Below are 15,302 nucleotides of genomic sequence, written 5' to 3' on the forward strand. Positions count from 1 at the left end.
CTTGTACGCTCTGTGAATTTATTGTCCATTAATTCACTAAGGTGAATTTATAGTTCTTCATCTCCAGACACCGCACACACTGATATCAAAAGACCAACTTCGCAATGAGTGTAACTGTCCCTGTAGACGTATAGCTTCATTTCTAGGACAGTGGTGTATGTAGATGCTGCTGTTCTCACTGGGGAAAATTGTACTGGAAAGGCAAGAACTCCTGTAGTTCCTCACCCGTAGTGAACTTGAAACTGGCGGTTTCAAGGCACTAGTGCTGATTAAGGATGTTTAAGGGCCTTAGTGATTAATATCTGTACAAATGGAGCGTTTGTGACGCAGCTTTGTTTCTTGTTAGAACCAAAGAATGCCTGGAGACTGTAGCTGAAGGGTGAGCAGAGCACAGGGTTTCCCCCCCAAAGTTAGAAACGCCCCTGATCCCTTATCACAGAGCCCCGTCTCGAGCCAGAGTCCAAGAGCACCCGTGCTGTCAGTCGTGCTTTCCGTGCCCTCTCCCAGATTCTCGGACGCAAACTGACATTTAGCGGGACACAGTGGCTTCTTTCTTGAGCCTCTGTTGAAGGAGAGGGGAGATAAAAAGGGGCTTGTGACCCCGGATTATTCCTTCCAGCAGCCGAACCCAAGGAGCTTCATTCCTGACGGGCTGATATGGTCGTGTCCGTTAGTCTTCGAGAAGAAAAGGGCGGGGGGGGGGGGGCTCTTCAGGCTGAGAGTTACTATGAGCTTCCTTTTGTCATGATCCGCTGTGCAGCTTTTCACATCCTACTTCCCAGACAGTGCTGTCCAGCCCGCTGCATGCTGGGACCTGCAGTTGCTTACTGTAGCTGACAAAAGATTGACAGCTTGATGGTGTTGGCCAGCTGTCAGCAGATATAGCATGTGGCTGCAGTTTGTTAACTGTGGTTTTGTCATTAATCAATCAGTCAATTCATCTAGTTTTTGCCGTAACGCTCTTTGCAAAGTTTTTCCACGGAGAGCCTTGCACGATTATAAGCAATATGGACAGCAACAGTGGGCCACGTGGGTACAGGAGAGAAGGAAGCCAAGACCCCCAGTGAGAGAGGAGAAACCTCTGAGGGTTCCAGTGGGGCACCACACCCAGTGATTGGCCACTCCCCCTCCAGGCACAGACAGTAGCGCATCTCCATGCAGTCCAGACACGCCATCCTGAGTCGGCTTCCAGCTTCACCGCCTGTAGGCCGAGGAAGGGCTGCTTTAGTCATGCATGATGAATGGATCTTGGTCGATTTGTGTTGACAGAACACATTTGTTCCAAAACCCAGATCTGTCTGTCTGTCTGCATTGTTATGCCCATAAGTTGTTAGGCCTTAAAAGAGAAGCCAGAAAGCCCACTTTCTCTCAGGGTGGGAGAGTGATGCAGCAGCCTGCGATATAATGTAAGTGTGACAATAGTTTTTTACCATCAAAATAAAGGGGACCCCCAGAGCATTCTGGGATTGTGCCCATGGGACAGCAGTGGAATAAAAGAAATCTCCTCCTGGTGTTACTTTTTCAGGTTCCTGTTCTGTTGTGAAGGTTTTTTTTTTTTGCTTTGTAGTACATCTGCCTGCCTCAGTGGGAAATTAGTAAATAGAGGTATGCAAAAAGTTTCATTAGTTTTCCCCGTGTACTGTAGCTAGGAGATTTATATGACCGAAATTGCACAGGAAAGGGTCTCCTAATGCACATCTTCCCATTGGGCATTCCCTACAGTTCCAGGTGATTTTCTCCCTCTCGGTGCAGGTGTCCTTGCCTTCCCTCCCTCGTTATTAGAAACCAAGCAGCACTAGATGTGTTAATTAAACTGGGCTAATTGCTCCTAGTCATTCACTTGAGCTGCCAGCTGTCATCTCCCTTTGAGCATGAGCTCGTGAGCAAGATGTTGAATGGCAGATGTGGAGCTTTGTAACGATCGCAGGAGTGCCAGGTAAACGAGCTCTGATATGACAGTGCTCGTATGAGCAGTGTCAGAGATGTCAATTAAATATTAATCTGAACACGCACGACATTCTGCGATGTGCCCCAAGATGCACGACGTCATCATGCCTGCAATTGATTTGTGGGTTTTTATTTATTTTTAATATAATGACAGTGGCAGTGCAAGAAATATAGTGGGTGGACACCGTAGGCATTGCTCAATAATGTACAACAGTAGCAACCGAACTGCCTTGATGCTTGAATGGAAGAGTAGTCCTGCAATTTCTTACTGTGGTGTTCTGTAGTAGTCCCCAGCTCCAATCCAGTTAGTCCTGCATGTCTCCTGTATGATTTGTTTAAAGACTGGGGACACTTACAGCTCAGAAAGCAATGTGTTGAATTGAGGAAAATCTCGGCTTTGATGCTTGAGAGGTCTTTAGGTTATTGTTCCTGATATGTAGATTACTTCATTTGACCTGCTTGGTTCATAACCATTAAATGCTGCAAGTCTTTTAAAACTGATGATTAAATGCTTTCTTACAAAGCTTGGTAAATCTGGGGTCCCAAAGACCCACAGCCCAATATGATTTCAGGACCTCCATTAATAAACAGTCCACACTGAATTGGTGCTCTTCAAGGTTACCCTCTCTCAGGCCTCAGGGTGCGGTCGGGCAAGGTGTGGAGATCCTGCTGCTCTCTTCCATCCGAGCGCTCGGGACAGAACTGGAGATCTCCAGGGATGAGCAGTCTGTCTGGGGTAGGGTTGGCCTTAGTTCTACAGGTCTGTGCTCTAATTTAACAGTAAACTGTTGTCAGGACCTTCCTGTCAGCTCAGAAGTAGCCTGTCTATGCAGTGATCTTGTATTATTTAATTTCAGTAGTGCTGCAGGCTGCAGCGTGGTATAGCTTACCGTGTGCATTTAATACTTAAAAGGGCACTGCAGCCTGTCTGCTGCTCTTTGTAATACATTATTAATGCCCATCCTTGGGTGCTTGCAGTCCAGAATTGATCATGTGCATTGTTGCCTTTCGGAGGTGAGAGAGAGCGGGGCCCATTTGCGGATAATGAAAAGGCTCCTGGATTACACGTTCATCCTCGCTCACCAAGATGAGTCACGGCTTGCAGAGCCGACGCTGGCATGTTCATAGGGCTGTGTTCCAGTGCTCCGGACTCGTTTCCCGGCCGCGGTCGGGGAGCTGTGATGTGCCGTGACTGGAGCATTGTGACGCCCGCAGGGCCGGAGAGGTGGTTAGAAAAGCAGGGAGGCTAGAAACGCCTGGGCACCCGTCTCCTGGGGCGCGGTGTGACCCCGAGATGGTGGTCTTGCCGAAAGGAAGGCCAGGCTCTGTGGCTAAACGGCATATTGACAACAATATCCTAGATTTTTCATTAGCTGTTCTTTTGTTTTTGGCAACTTTTCACGTATTACAGTGATGCCTTTTTATTAATTTTGTGCAGTATATTGATAATAAACCTTATTTTATATAGGGCCTTTAAATGTAGCTTCTGAAAGCATTGTTAGAAGGGGGAAAACACCCTCCCGATCGAGGATTTTCACAGTCTTTGTCTCATCCTCCTGGACTCCACCGTAATATTTACAGGAAACTCTCTGACGTGAAGCTGTTGCTCTGATTTTGAGGACATGATGCTCTTCTGATTTCTTCCCATCGCTGCTCCATCTCGAACTTGAACGCGTCGCGACGTCCGAGCGCCCAGACCCCAGCCTGCCTCCCATCGTGCAGCAGTGCTCTGCCCCGCCCCTGGAGCGAGAACAGAACCGCTCTGTCCCGCAGCCCTGAGTGTGCGGTTTGTGTTGACAGGAAGCGAGGAGCTGGGAGTGCGCGAGGCTCACAGCCAGCAGCTGGGGCACGTACTGCGGCAACCGTTGTGTAAATCTGCAGTGACTGGAGAGCAGGCTGCTGTGGGGATTTCTACCTTCAGCTCCTTGCTGGCGTGAGGGTGTCTGTAGCTGCTGAAATAAAATAGTGGTTGATGAGTCGTGTGTGCCCGGGATGTTCCTTGGGTGATAACAGGGTTACTAACGCGTTTCTTTTTTTTTATCTTCTAGCTAAAGCTTGAAGATCGATCAATCGTGCCTAGAGATATCGTCCGTCACATGAGCCCCACTGTGAGTTCCTGTCCCCGTTTCTCGAATATCTGGGTGAATGTCTGTTCGTGCGTGCGTGCGTGCGTGCGTGCGTGCGTGCGTGCGTGCGTGCGTGCGTGTGTGTGTGTCCGGTGTGACCACTAGGGGGAGCAGCAGTAACGCCCCTTCGCCTGTGTGCGCAGGACAGCCAGTGTGGGACGGTGGTCGACGTCAACATTGAATGTGCTGTGAAGCTCGTCGGGACGAACTGTGTGCTGTACCCGGTCAACAGCAGGGACCTGCAGCACATCTGGGTGAGTGGAGCCTGCAGACCCCCCCCCCAAGTCTCTGGCTGGTGCCGTCCTCCCTCTCCAGCCCCCTGTCTCTGCTCTGGCCCCTGGCAGTGCGAGATGCCAGCGGACAAACCCGTTGGGCCCTGTTTTTTGCGGGCTTGAAGGTTGCTGCAGCAGTGAGCTGAGCCGATCTGCCTTGGCCAGGTGAATCGGAGTGGAGGCATTGAGCTGGACTGCGGCCCGGACGCCCCCCAGGTGGCTGTGCTGAGCCTATTCGGGGGGGTGAGGCTGGGATAGGTCCCATCAAAGTGCTCTTGGCTTCCAGCGGCCACAGGGCCTCTCCCCCTCCTCACAGGCCGAACCAGAGCCTTCCTGCACGTCTGTGTAGGGCTCCTGGCGGGTCAGGTCAGAGGGGCCGCCTGCACTTCCTCAGCCTGCCAGTGGGGGTCGCTGTGAGCCAAGGCGCAAAGGCACAGTTGGCAGTTCCAGATCGAGCAGGCATACGATAAAAGAGCTAAATGTTAAATCGGGGGAAATTCCAGTGTTAAATCTTACAGAGGTAAACTGTTTAGCAGGGATTACCAGACCCCCTTTAGAGTTCCTATTCTGTTTTAATGTCACTGCTGTCAGTTTTAGACCTTTCCTTGTTTCTGCATCTCTGTACAGTTGCATCTTTGTTGGTTTCTGATTTCAGTCTTTCATGTATGGGGACTACATAGCCTACGATTTCTGGCTGGGGAAAGTCTACGATCTGACTAACCACATTATTCTAAAGCTGTCCAATGGAGCCAGGTACCTCTTTGTGCTTTTGTTCGTCTTCCCCCTTCAGCTGTCTGCTTGTGCCGGAAACCAGCTCCGACGTACAGAGATGAGCTGTATGAGCGGCAGTTTTAGATCAGCTCATCGTCGGGGCAGTGCCCTTTCAGAAATGCTCAAGCACAGTCAGTCCTTTAGTTGAGTTACTGGATTGAATCTGAAGATTTCAGATCGAGTCTGAAAGAGCCCAGAACTTCGCTCAGTCTGCCCCCTTGAACTCCTGAAATGCACATGGTAGTGCAGCAATAACTTGACTCTTAAATTTATCTGAATTGCTGGGCTCAGTAGGTGTTCTGCATATTTAGAAGAGCGGTTAATGTTAGGTGTGTGTATATATATGCACTTATCATATACAGTATATCCTTACTCTTTATAAAATTGTGAATAACATTGCTGGAAATGGCAGCTGTATGTGCAAATGACTGGACTCTCAAAACCGCATACAGTACAGAAACCTTATCTCTTTAGTCTCAGTGGTACGTATTCAAAAGCTGCATCCTATCTGAAGTCCGTATCTTCGCAGCCAGGAGCCTCAGTCGAAGATTCTAGCAAATGGGTGTATAGCATGTGATCTCCAGGTCCTCATGCAAATTGGCCTGTATCTGACTGTTGTTTTTGCTTCAGTAAAGCTGTACTGGACGTGCTTCAGTGGCCTGTGTATCCTGTTTCTCCTGCAGGTGCTCGATGAGTGTGGAGGATGGAGCGAAGCTGTACGACGTGTGCCCTCATGTCAGTGACTCGGTGAGCACTGCGCTGGTGTAACATGCACTGCAGTCAGTTCGCCTGCAGGAGCTGCTCTGGTACCGCTCTGTAACAGCTCCGTGGCCAGCTGGCCTGCTCTTGATGTCACAGATGACCCAGATGGAGCAGAAAACGTCATTTTCCGAAATGATGTTGCAGGCCCGGTCCTTAATTTACTGCCTGAGGAGGGCTTTATTTTGAGTCTGTTACGTGTCCATTTCCCGCCACAGAGAGGAGCTGCGCTGTTTTTCACAAAACCAGTTTCAAAAGCTGTTGCTCTGAAAAGGGCTTGCGCATTTTTAGGCGGGTCTGTGCTGTTTTTGAATCATTATTGAGTTTGCATTACCATATTTAAAAACGTTTAATTGTGACCAAACCGTACTGCAATGACTGACGACTGCTTTGTATTTAAGTAGAACGCCCACATTTCCTCCTCCCTGCCCCTCTCAGGGGGTAGGGATTCCTCTCTGCCAGGAGCATGTGATCCCACCTGGAGGGGCTGCCTGTCCAAGGCAGGGTGCCCTCACGCACCAGGCTGTACAGGGATCATTTAGGGAGGCTGATAAACGAGCTGCAGGTGATGCACTTGGCGCCCAGCAGCATGAAAGCGTTCTTTCCCTCTCTCCTCTCCGCCGCTGCCAGGGCCTGTTCTTCGACGAGGCCTATGGCTTTTACCCGGGGCAGGTGCTGATCGGGCCCTCCAAGGTGTTCTCCAGCGTGCAGTGGCTGTCGGGGGTCAAGCCCGTCCTCAGCAAGAAGAGCAAGTTCCGGGTGGTGGTGGAAGAGGTACGAGCCCGGGGGCACTCCAGCCCCAGCCCCCTCTCCTGGCGGGGAACCTCGTGGAACGCCGGGGCGAATCCCGTCGCCACGCGGAGAGGGGTTTGATGGAGCACGATGCCACTTTAGCCTTCCCAGCACGCTCTGGGGTTCAGGCTTTCTTTGCAAACTTTTCCTTCACAGTTTTAATTTAGTAAAACATGTATTAGCATTTCCTCCGTCTTTTGGAAATGTCACGTTTTCATCCTTATGCTCATGAAATTGCCACCTTGCTGCTGCAGGCAGACTTAAATTCATGTGTAAATTTGTCCTTCTGTGTAGTTCTTGATGTGCTCTGTACGTAGACATTGATATATTTTGCCGTTCCTTTTGGCATCCTGGAGACAGACCAGAATGCTAGTGTGTGAGAGCGGGTTAAAGCAGGGTTTAGGATGCTGACAGCCGCCAACGGGTTGAAACCCGTGGTCACTGACCGCAGGGAGTCCAGCGCGCTGTGGATTCTCTGTGGGCCGCGAGATGGAGTAGGGTACAGGCCTCACCCCTGCTGGAGTCTGGAGTGTTAGCGCAGCAGTGAGGTGGAATCTGGTGTCGGGTAGTTGCAGCAAGGCATCTTGCAGGGTAGAGGAGACCTGGGAATGAGACTGCAGCGTGCTGCGTAGCGCTCGACTGCAGCCTGACTTCTGGGATGTTACCGTTTCTCACAGCTGGCAGTCGGCCGAGGATCTTGGCCTGGTCCTTTTCAGGGGTTCTGTCCCATTGCACTCTTGGGTCCCTTTGTCCCTTTGCCTTCCCTGGGTAAAAGGTCTGTGCAATGATGAGAGCTGCTCGTCCCTGCTTGACCTCCCGCAGTGTGAACATGTGTGACAGTGCAGGCTGATCACCGCACAGCTCAGCGCGGCCTTCATCTCGGGGGCAGGAGCTCCGGTGCCCCCCCCCTGCAGACGGCATTGTGTATTCGCCTGCTTGCCCCCTGCCCCCCTTCGGTATTGAGAAGATGTTGTTTTCTCCTCCCTGGTCTGCAGGTCCAGGTGGTGGAGCTGAAAGTGACTTGGATCACCAAGAGTTTCTGCCCCAAGGGCACGGACAGCGTCTACCCGCCCCCTTCGACCATCACGCAGGAGAACCTGTGCAGGTACTGTCTGTCGAGAGGCAGGGCTGGCGTCGCTGTGCCAACATCTCTGCTTTTCACCACCCCGGGAAACTGAGTCGTTCGTTTGCACTTCTGAAAGAATTGAGTTAAACCAGTTTGTTTTTCACTTAGTTGCCTGTAATGCTGCACCTTGGCATGCATAGCTTGTTTCTTGCGGTCAATCCTGATCGACTGTTGTCGTGTTTGTATGTTTCTGCCCATTGTGTCACGCAGGAGCTATTCTTTTTTTTCTTAAGAAGGTTAACCATAACCCATGTAACAGAGGAGCAGCTGAATCTGAAACAGCAAGAAAACATGCAAGGAAATGGACTGCCAGTTGCTGTTTTTGTTGTTGTGTAGGCTGGAGGGATGCACTATTGCGTGCTTTTCATTTATTTTGGGAAGCACTTTGGCTGCTTCCACAGCACCACAGAAATTGCCCGGTTAGCAGAGGGCTGAGTGCCCTGAGCCCGAGCCCCGCTCCGGAGCCGAGTGGGAGTGGGAGTGGGAGTGGGAGTGGGAGTGGGAGTGGGAGTGGGAGTGGGAGTGGGAGTGGGAGTGTTCATGCAGCCCCGGGCGTGTTCCTCTTGTCCTAGAGTGAAGCGGCTGGGCTACTACGACCACACCCAGAGGCAGCTGGGGGAGCGGGCGCTGTACGTCTTCCCTGCCAAGGGGGACTCCACGCAGATCACCTGTGAGGGGCCAGAGGGCGTGCCCGTGCTGCCAGAAGGCTCCGTTGCTAAAAAGGTGCGTTTTGGCCGCATCTGCACGGAGTCTGTTTCTCCCTTCTCCTCCTCCTCTTTATCCGCAAGCCATTTTGTGTGTCTCCTGCCCCCAGGTGAAACGGCTGCTGAGGAAGGAGATGGGGAAGAAGTCCGTGGACGCTGGCGAGGCGCAGGGATCCGGCGAGCAGCAGACGGAGAAGGCGGCTGGCCGGGCAGGTACATCCTGAGCCGTTTGTGGCGGGGGCGTCCGGCTGGAGGAGGGCACGCGGACGTGGTGAAAGAGCAGGGGAAGGGCCGGCGCTGACGAGGGAGCCAGCTGGGCCTTCGTGGGCTCTGCCAGTCAGTAAATCTAGAGAGAGGCCGCACTGCGAGGCTGCAATGCTCAGTTTGTTGGTGCAGGGTAGTCTTAATGTCTGTTAGTTCCAGTACCTCCTGTAACCTCCGGGGTCCTCTTGCCTGCTCCCGCCAGGAGAGAAGCAGCCAGTGGCCGAGGGGGGACCAGGGGAGCCCCAGCCGGAGCAGAGCCGCCCCAATAACGGGCCGGTGGCGCCGGGCACGGGACAGGCCAGAGAGGCGCGGGAGGGGGCGGTCGTGCCGGAGCTGTGGGTGGAGTCGGGGGAGCAGGACGCCGACGACGAGGCGGCGGACGACACGGACGAGACCAGCTCCGTGACCTCGTCGGCCAGCTCCACCGCGTCCTCGCAGAGCGGCGGCGGGGGCCCCAACCGCAAGAAGAGCATCCCCCTCTCGATCCGCAACCTCAAGAGGAAGCACAAGAAGAAGAGGACCAAGTTCTCCCGCGAGTTCAGGCCCGGGGACAGGTGCGTTCTGGTGGGCAGACACGTGGGCTAAACCAGCAAACAGCACATTTTTCGTTTCTGTCTGTATTTGCTTAGCAGGGGCCCCTGCCCAGGGGATGTATATGGTCCTTCCAGTAAAGAACAAGTAAAAGGTTTATTCCATGCTGAAAGGAGAAGAGAAGAAACGCAACGTTTCTCCCAAAGAAGGCTCCACAGCTGAAAAGGTTGTTTCCTTTCTTCTCCTTTCAGCATAGAATAAACCTTTTACCTGTTCCTTTGCAGCCTAGGCATGCTGACGCAGCTGCCTGCTTGAACTACTTTGCCCTTCCAAGAAGCAGGCATGGCACCTGCTAAGGAACAGGTGAAGGTTTATCCCATTTGGAAAAGACCCAGCGTTTCGGCTGTGGAGCCCTCTGCTCGTGTGAGGGAGAGAGGGAAACTAGCAGTTGATAAAGCAAGGGAGAACACAAGACAGGGTAGTGGGGAGCAGGAGAGAAGGGCTGTCGACACTCAAGGAGCACTGGAGGAGAGGTGTGAAGTCAAAACCTGCAAATGAACAGAGAGGATTAGAAGGAGCTCAGAGTAAACACTTACCTGTTCCTTTGTGGCCGGCGCATGCTGAAGCAGCAACCTTCTTGAACTCCATACCTGGTAGCATGGCCTTGTGCACCATGTAGGGCCATATAGGGATAATTATGCAAAATGATGGGTGTTTGTATTGGTTTTGGTGTTCATTTTAATAGGTCAGGGCTGTGGTTATGCACCTTTTGCTGCTGAAAAGTGAAAGCCTTTTTCTGACACGTTCAAATGTAACGCCTTCCTCGGGTCCTGTTGCACCTACTGTATGTGCAACTCTTAGTCACTCTGCACCATCACTCGCACATGACGGGCCTGGGGTTGGGTGTGCAGTTCGTTCCTTCTCTGCTCAAGGATGCGTAGCAGTGTGTTAGTGGTGTGTGGTCGTCCCAGGACCCAGAGGCCGCCGCGGGCTGTCCCGTCTGGAGCAACCCCAACGTGTCTGTGCCTCGTTCCTGGCAGGGTGGCAGTGGAGGTCGTCTCCACGAAGACGTCCGCGGACGTGATGTGGAAGGACGGGACCGTGGAGACAAATGTACGCTCCAACGACCTGATACCCATCCAGCACCTGGACAACTACGAGTTCTGTCCCGGAGACTTTGTGGTGGACAAGCGCCGTGAGTGTCCCTGGGCGCCCCGCCGCTGTCCTGCTGTCCCACTCCTTCTTCCATCGGGCAGGAGGGGACGGGTTACCTCCTCAAAGAGGAAGTGAAGTCTCCTGCTCTCGCAGCTGTCCAACACGGGGCCAGTCCTCGCTGGAAAAGTGCCACACCTTGAGCTAACTCACCCCTTGAAACCTATTAGATAAGATAATAATATGTGTACAGTATTACACACAGATGAATGGCTCTCCCTGTACTGAAGTGTGCATGATATGAAAATATTTTTATTATATATATATAACACAATAGAAGTGTAAACATTTATGAGGTTTTCATAAGCCAACAGCTGTATCGGCATGCAAACTACACCTGGCAGCCCCCTGAAGTCCAGCGATGAAGCCTGTTGCTGGATGGGAGACCTCCTGGGAAAGCTAAGGTTGCTGCTGGAAGAGGTGTTAGTGAGGCCAGTAGGTCTGTTTGGGTCCTAATGCCCCAGTATAGTGACAGGAATACTATACTGTAAAAAGGTGCTGTCCTTTGGATGAGATGTAAAACCAAGGTCCTGACTCTCTGTGGTCATTAAATTTCCCAGGGTGTTTCTCTAAAGGAGTAGGGGTGTTACCCTGGCGTCCTGGCCAGATTTCCCCCTGGCCTTTACCAGTCATGACCTCCTAATAACCCCCGTCTCTGAACTGGCTTCATCACTCTGCTCTCCTCCCCACTGAGAGCTGGTGTGTAGTGGACGTCCTGGCGGTCTCTGGCTCCCACTGTATCGTTGACAAATCATTCGCACTTGCTGGAAATTCGCTCCGCGCACACATCCTGAGACGGTGCTTGTTTCTCCCTGCCGGTTTTGCAGCCCAGGCCTTGCAGGATCCCGGGGTGTACGGGGTGATCCAGTCAGGGGACCACAGGGGGCGCACCTGTGTCGTGAAGTGGGTGAAGATGAACTCCAGTGGCAACGACGTGGAGGTTTGTTACAAGCGTGCCCGTCACTTCCTGCTTCGGGCTTACCTGACGTGTTCGTTCATGACACAAGGCCGTTCAGCACCTTCTGGCCCATTAGGTACTGCATGATCCCAGAACTTTATCCGGCTGTCTCCTGAAAGGAGCCAGGGCATCTCATTCCGCCCTCCCAGAACCCTCTGGGTAAAGATGTGCCTCCCGTTCTCAGTTATAAATGCGCTTAAAGCCTGTCTTGGGAAGTTGGGTGCAAAGCCTGTTTAAACGTGTTTAAAATGTGATGATTGAACAGCTATCCAAGGCTTGATCTGGGAAGATCGCTCTTCGTCAGCCCTTAGCAGCGGTCCGGTCTGTGGCCGGCTGGCCTGTGAGAGTATCGGACGCGAGGTGTGTGTGTTTTTCCCAGGTGATCGGGACGGAGGAGGACGTCAGTGTGTACGACATCGCCGACCACCCCGACTTCCACTTCCGCACCACTGACATCGTCATCCGGATCTGGAACTCGGAAAGCGCTCAGGAGGTGGACTGTGAGAACCAGGTACCTTCCCCAGCTTGAAGCTGTCATGGTTGTACTCTTCTAGATATTAAAGCTTTTGAAGAAGTGTCTCCCGCCCCCCCCCCCGCCCCTCCAGTAGTATCAAGAATCTCCATTCCAGGCTCCCTGTTAAGACATTTTTCAGAGTCATGTGGGATTCTGGGCTCTTTGACACCTTTGCAGGGGCTCTTAGTCTTGTGGAATTCTTCAGACGCTTGGTAACAGCAACTGAAATTTAGTGCATGTATTCCCCCACATCATTCTATAACTCTTATTCTGGGCAGGAGAGTGGCAGAAGTTCTGCAGCTTCTCCGATTTATTCAGTTTTGCCTGTTCCTGGGCCTGTCCCCTGTCAGCCTCCACGAGACCCAGTGGACTGAATCTGAATCTGACAGCGGGACAGGCCCTGTGCTGCCTGTCTGAGATATTGCTCCCCTCTCTGCTCCCCCCCCTCTCCCCCAGCCGTCAGTGGGGCAGGTGTCTCGCGTGGACCTGAGCAGCAAGGTGGAGGTGGTTTGGGCGGACAACTCCAAGACCATCGTGCTCCCTCAGGTACGGCCCTGAGCTGTTTGGGTGGCTGTCGGTGTCGTTTTTGTTTGGCTTTGTTCAGGGCGCAGGCTTCTCCGGCCGAGGGTTTGATCTTAAGTAAATGCTTTTTGCCGCGCACATGGCAACCGGCGCTAATGAGAGTTGTGGAATGAAAGTGACAGACTCCGGCCACCAGGTGGAGCTGTGGGCCATAGTGTTCCTGACTGTGTCCCTGTGCTCCTCGCCCCTTGCAGCACCTGTACAACGTGGAGTCGGAGATCGAGGAGACCGACTACGACTCGGTGGAGGGCAGCAGCAGCGGCGCGTCCTCGGAGGAGTGGGAGGACGAGAGCGACAGCTGGGAGACGGACAACGGGCAGGTGGACGACGAGCACCCTGGTGAGGGCGCGGCGCCCACCCCCACGCCCACGGGCCCCCCGGCGCCCCCCGAGGGGGGCAAGCCGCTGGCTCAGCGCCCCACCGTGGTGGAGGAGCTGGAGGGGGCTCTCGCCACGGCCACGCTGGCCGGAGCCGGAGCCGGCGCCGGCGCGGGGGACGAGAAGCTGGCGAAAGAGGGGACGCCACGGGGCTTCCGGGAGCTGAAGGAGGCGTTGAAGATCCTGGAGAGCCTGAAGAACATGACGGTGGAGCAGCTGTGGACCGGCTCGCCCACCTCGCCCACCGTGGAGCCCGAGAAGCCCACCAAGGAGAAGAAGTTCCTGGACGACATCAAGAAGCTGCAGGAGAACCTGAAGAAGACGCTGGACAACGTGGCCATCGTGGAGGAGGAGCGCATGGAGGCCGTGGCCGAGGTGGAGAAGGAGGAGAAGCACCAGGAGCCGCCGACGCCCGTGCGCTCCGACTGGCCCAGTGACACGCCCGTCCTCTGCCAGCAGAGCGGGGGCAAGCCGGGCGTCACCTTCACCAGCGCCAAGGGGGAGGTCTTCTCCGTGCTCGAGTGGGCACCCGGTAAGCGAGCCTCGCCAGCCCCTTCCCCGAGGGCACACGGGGTCACACCCCACCCCCTCCCGTGTTCAGGCCCTGACAGGTCGGCTGCAGGGCGGCAAGCAGATAGACGCCTCTTTCTTGGGTGCTGCTGGGCGAGGGTGACGTTAACCCACTGGGAAATGTTCGCTGGTTGTGGGAACCCATGGGGAAGGCACAGGGTTAAGGCAGGTCACTGCGGTCGCTGTAGTTTAGACCTGTTGTGAATGCCTGCTAATGCTGGAGCTGGAGAGGTCAGTTGTCTGAGGATAAAAATGAAACAGTCTAGATGTCTTTTTCATCTGTGTAACAATCGGGCTCTGCAGCGCGGCTCTGTTGGCAGAATTCAAGGCGATTTAGGGGATTTCGGAGTGTTGGCGTTAGGGGAACAGACGGGCTGTCTGCCAGGGACCTCGCCGAGCCTCTGAGCTCTTGTCCTTTCGTCCCGTGTGGCTCTGCAGACAGCCACGCCTTCAAGAAGATGGAGTTCCAGCCCGCGGAAGCCAAGAAGTTCTTCAGCACCGTGAGGAAGGAGATGGCCCTCCTCGCGACGTCGCTCCCGGACGGCATCATGGTCAAAACCTTCGAGGACCGAATGGTGAGCCGAGCACCGAGATCGGCGACGGCTCCTCGCGTTGGCCCGGAGTAGTTTCTTAGAGACTTCCCTCCTTGTTCTGTTGCTTGTGGCAGGGGCCGCCTGCCTTGTGATGTCCCAGGGCAGACTAAGGGCAGTGCAGTCCCCCTTTCAGTGTTCGTTTCAGTCATTAGGCAAATGAAGATCCTCCATTCCTCTCGTGGCTGGCTGTGGGGCGTCCCCACCAGCCTGGCCTTGCCACTGACCTGTATTAAAGAGGTGGCCCCCCCCTCCCCTTCTCTCCCCTTCCAGGACCTGTTCTCTGCGCTAATCAAGGGGCCCACGCGCACACCCTACGAGGACGGCCTGTTTCTCTTCGACATCCAGCTGCCCAACATCTACCCGGCGGTGCCGCCCCTCTTCCGCTACCTGTCTCAGTGCAGCGGCAGGCTCAACCCCAACCTGTACGACAACGGCAAGGTGTGCGTCAGCCTGCTGGGCACCTGGATCGGCAAGGTGAGCCCAGCCCAGCCCACCCTCGGGCCCCGCCTCTGCCTTCTCGTGCCCGGCCTGCGTTTCTCGCAGCTGGCCCTGGACTGTGCTCCAGCGGAACTTGCCGTGTTGCTTGTCTTCAGTCTTCGGATTTGGAAGCACCTGGAAACAGGCTGCTGATGATCACAAGGACTGCCATCTCTCCATCTCTCTCGGCGTTTCCTGACAGCTTGTCTGCTTCCTCCCCACAGGGCACTGAGAGGTGGACCAGCAAGTCCAGCCTCCTGCAGGTCCTCATCTCGATACAAGGTGAGTGCAGCTGTGAGCCCTGCAGGCCGCCTCAGCGCAGCCTGGACCGCCACACAACTCTGTAGCAGCAGACACAGACCGGCCCCTCTGTGAGAGTGTACTGGGGCCTCCTGTGTGGTTCAACTGGTAAAGGCGCTGGCCCAAGCTCTGTGGGGTTCGAGCCTGGGTCATGTCACTAGCTGACTGTGACTGGGATTTTCCAAGAGGCGCCGCACTGTGGCCTGAGCAGTAGTGTGTCGCTCTCAGTGACACAGCGCCCCCTGTGGCGTCCCGGGCACTTGCAGAATTACGTTGCTGTGAGCGCTGGAAGCAAGTTTAGTGTGTTTAGTCTGTTTAGTGTGGGAGGCTCACTAGCTACAAGCTGAGATGTGAAAAGGCATTATTGGCTTTTCCACACCGGGTCTGTGGAAAAAAAAAACAACATTGCTGGCAATTCTAAAAGAAA

General features: G+C 54.1%; 1 protein-coding gene across 1 annotated transcript in view; it reads left to right on the forward strand.

The window, feature by feature from the left end:
* The window catches only part of ube2o (ubiquitin-conjugating enzyme E2O), a 29,502-nt gene that overhangs the window by 9,887 nt on the left and 4,313 nt on the right, over positions 1 to 15,302 (forward strand). Inside the window, exons 2-18 of the mRNA XM_088926918.1 lie at positions 3,996 to 4,055; positions 4,217 to 4,327; positions 5,001 to 5,098; positions 5,800 to 5,863; positions 6,506 to 6,649; positions 7,663 to 7,772; positions 8,366 to 8,516; positions 8,608 to 8,710; positions 8,964 to 9,315; positions 10,333 to 10,487; positions 11,332 to 11,444; positions 11,842 to 11,973; positions 12,433 to 12,522; positions 12,753 to 13,467; positions 13,944 to 14,080; positions 14,369 to 14,572; positions 14,800 to 14,857. Of these exons, the coding sequence (XP_088783044.1) occupies positions 3,996 to 4,055; positions 4,217 to 4,327; positions 5,001 to 5,098; positions 5,800 to 5,863; positions 6,506 to 6,649; positions 7,663 to 7,772; positions 8,366 to 8,516; positions 8,608 to 8,710; positions 8,964 to 9,315; positions 10,333 to 10,487; positions 11,332 to 11,444; positions 11,842 to 11,973; positions 12,433 to 12,522; positions 12,753 to 13,467; positions 13,944 to 14,080; positions 14,369 to 14,572; positions 14,800 to 14,857 (2,797 nt within the window). The remainder of the gene's footprint in view (positions 1 to 3,995; positions 4,056 to 4,216; positions 4,328 to 5,000; positions 5,099 to 5,799; positions 5,864 to 6,505; positions 6,650 to 7,662; positions 7,773 to 8,365; positions 8,517 to 8,607; positions 8,711 to 8,963; positions 9,316 to 10,332; positions 10,488 to 11,331; positions 11,445 to 11,841; positions 11,974 to 12,432; positions 12,523 to 12,752; positions 13,468 to 13,943; positions 14,081 to 14,368; positions 14,573 to 14,799; positions 14,858 to 15,302) is intronic.

The sequence above is a fragment of the Atractosteus spatula genome, chromosome 11, assembly GCF_055471065.1.
Source record: "Atractosteus spatula isolate fAtrSpa1 chromosome 11, fAtrSpa1.hap1, whole genome shotgun sequence".
Lineage (NCBI taxonomy): Eukaryota > Metazoa > Chordata > Actinopteri > Semionotiformes > Lepisosteidae > Atractosteus > Atractosteus spatula.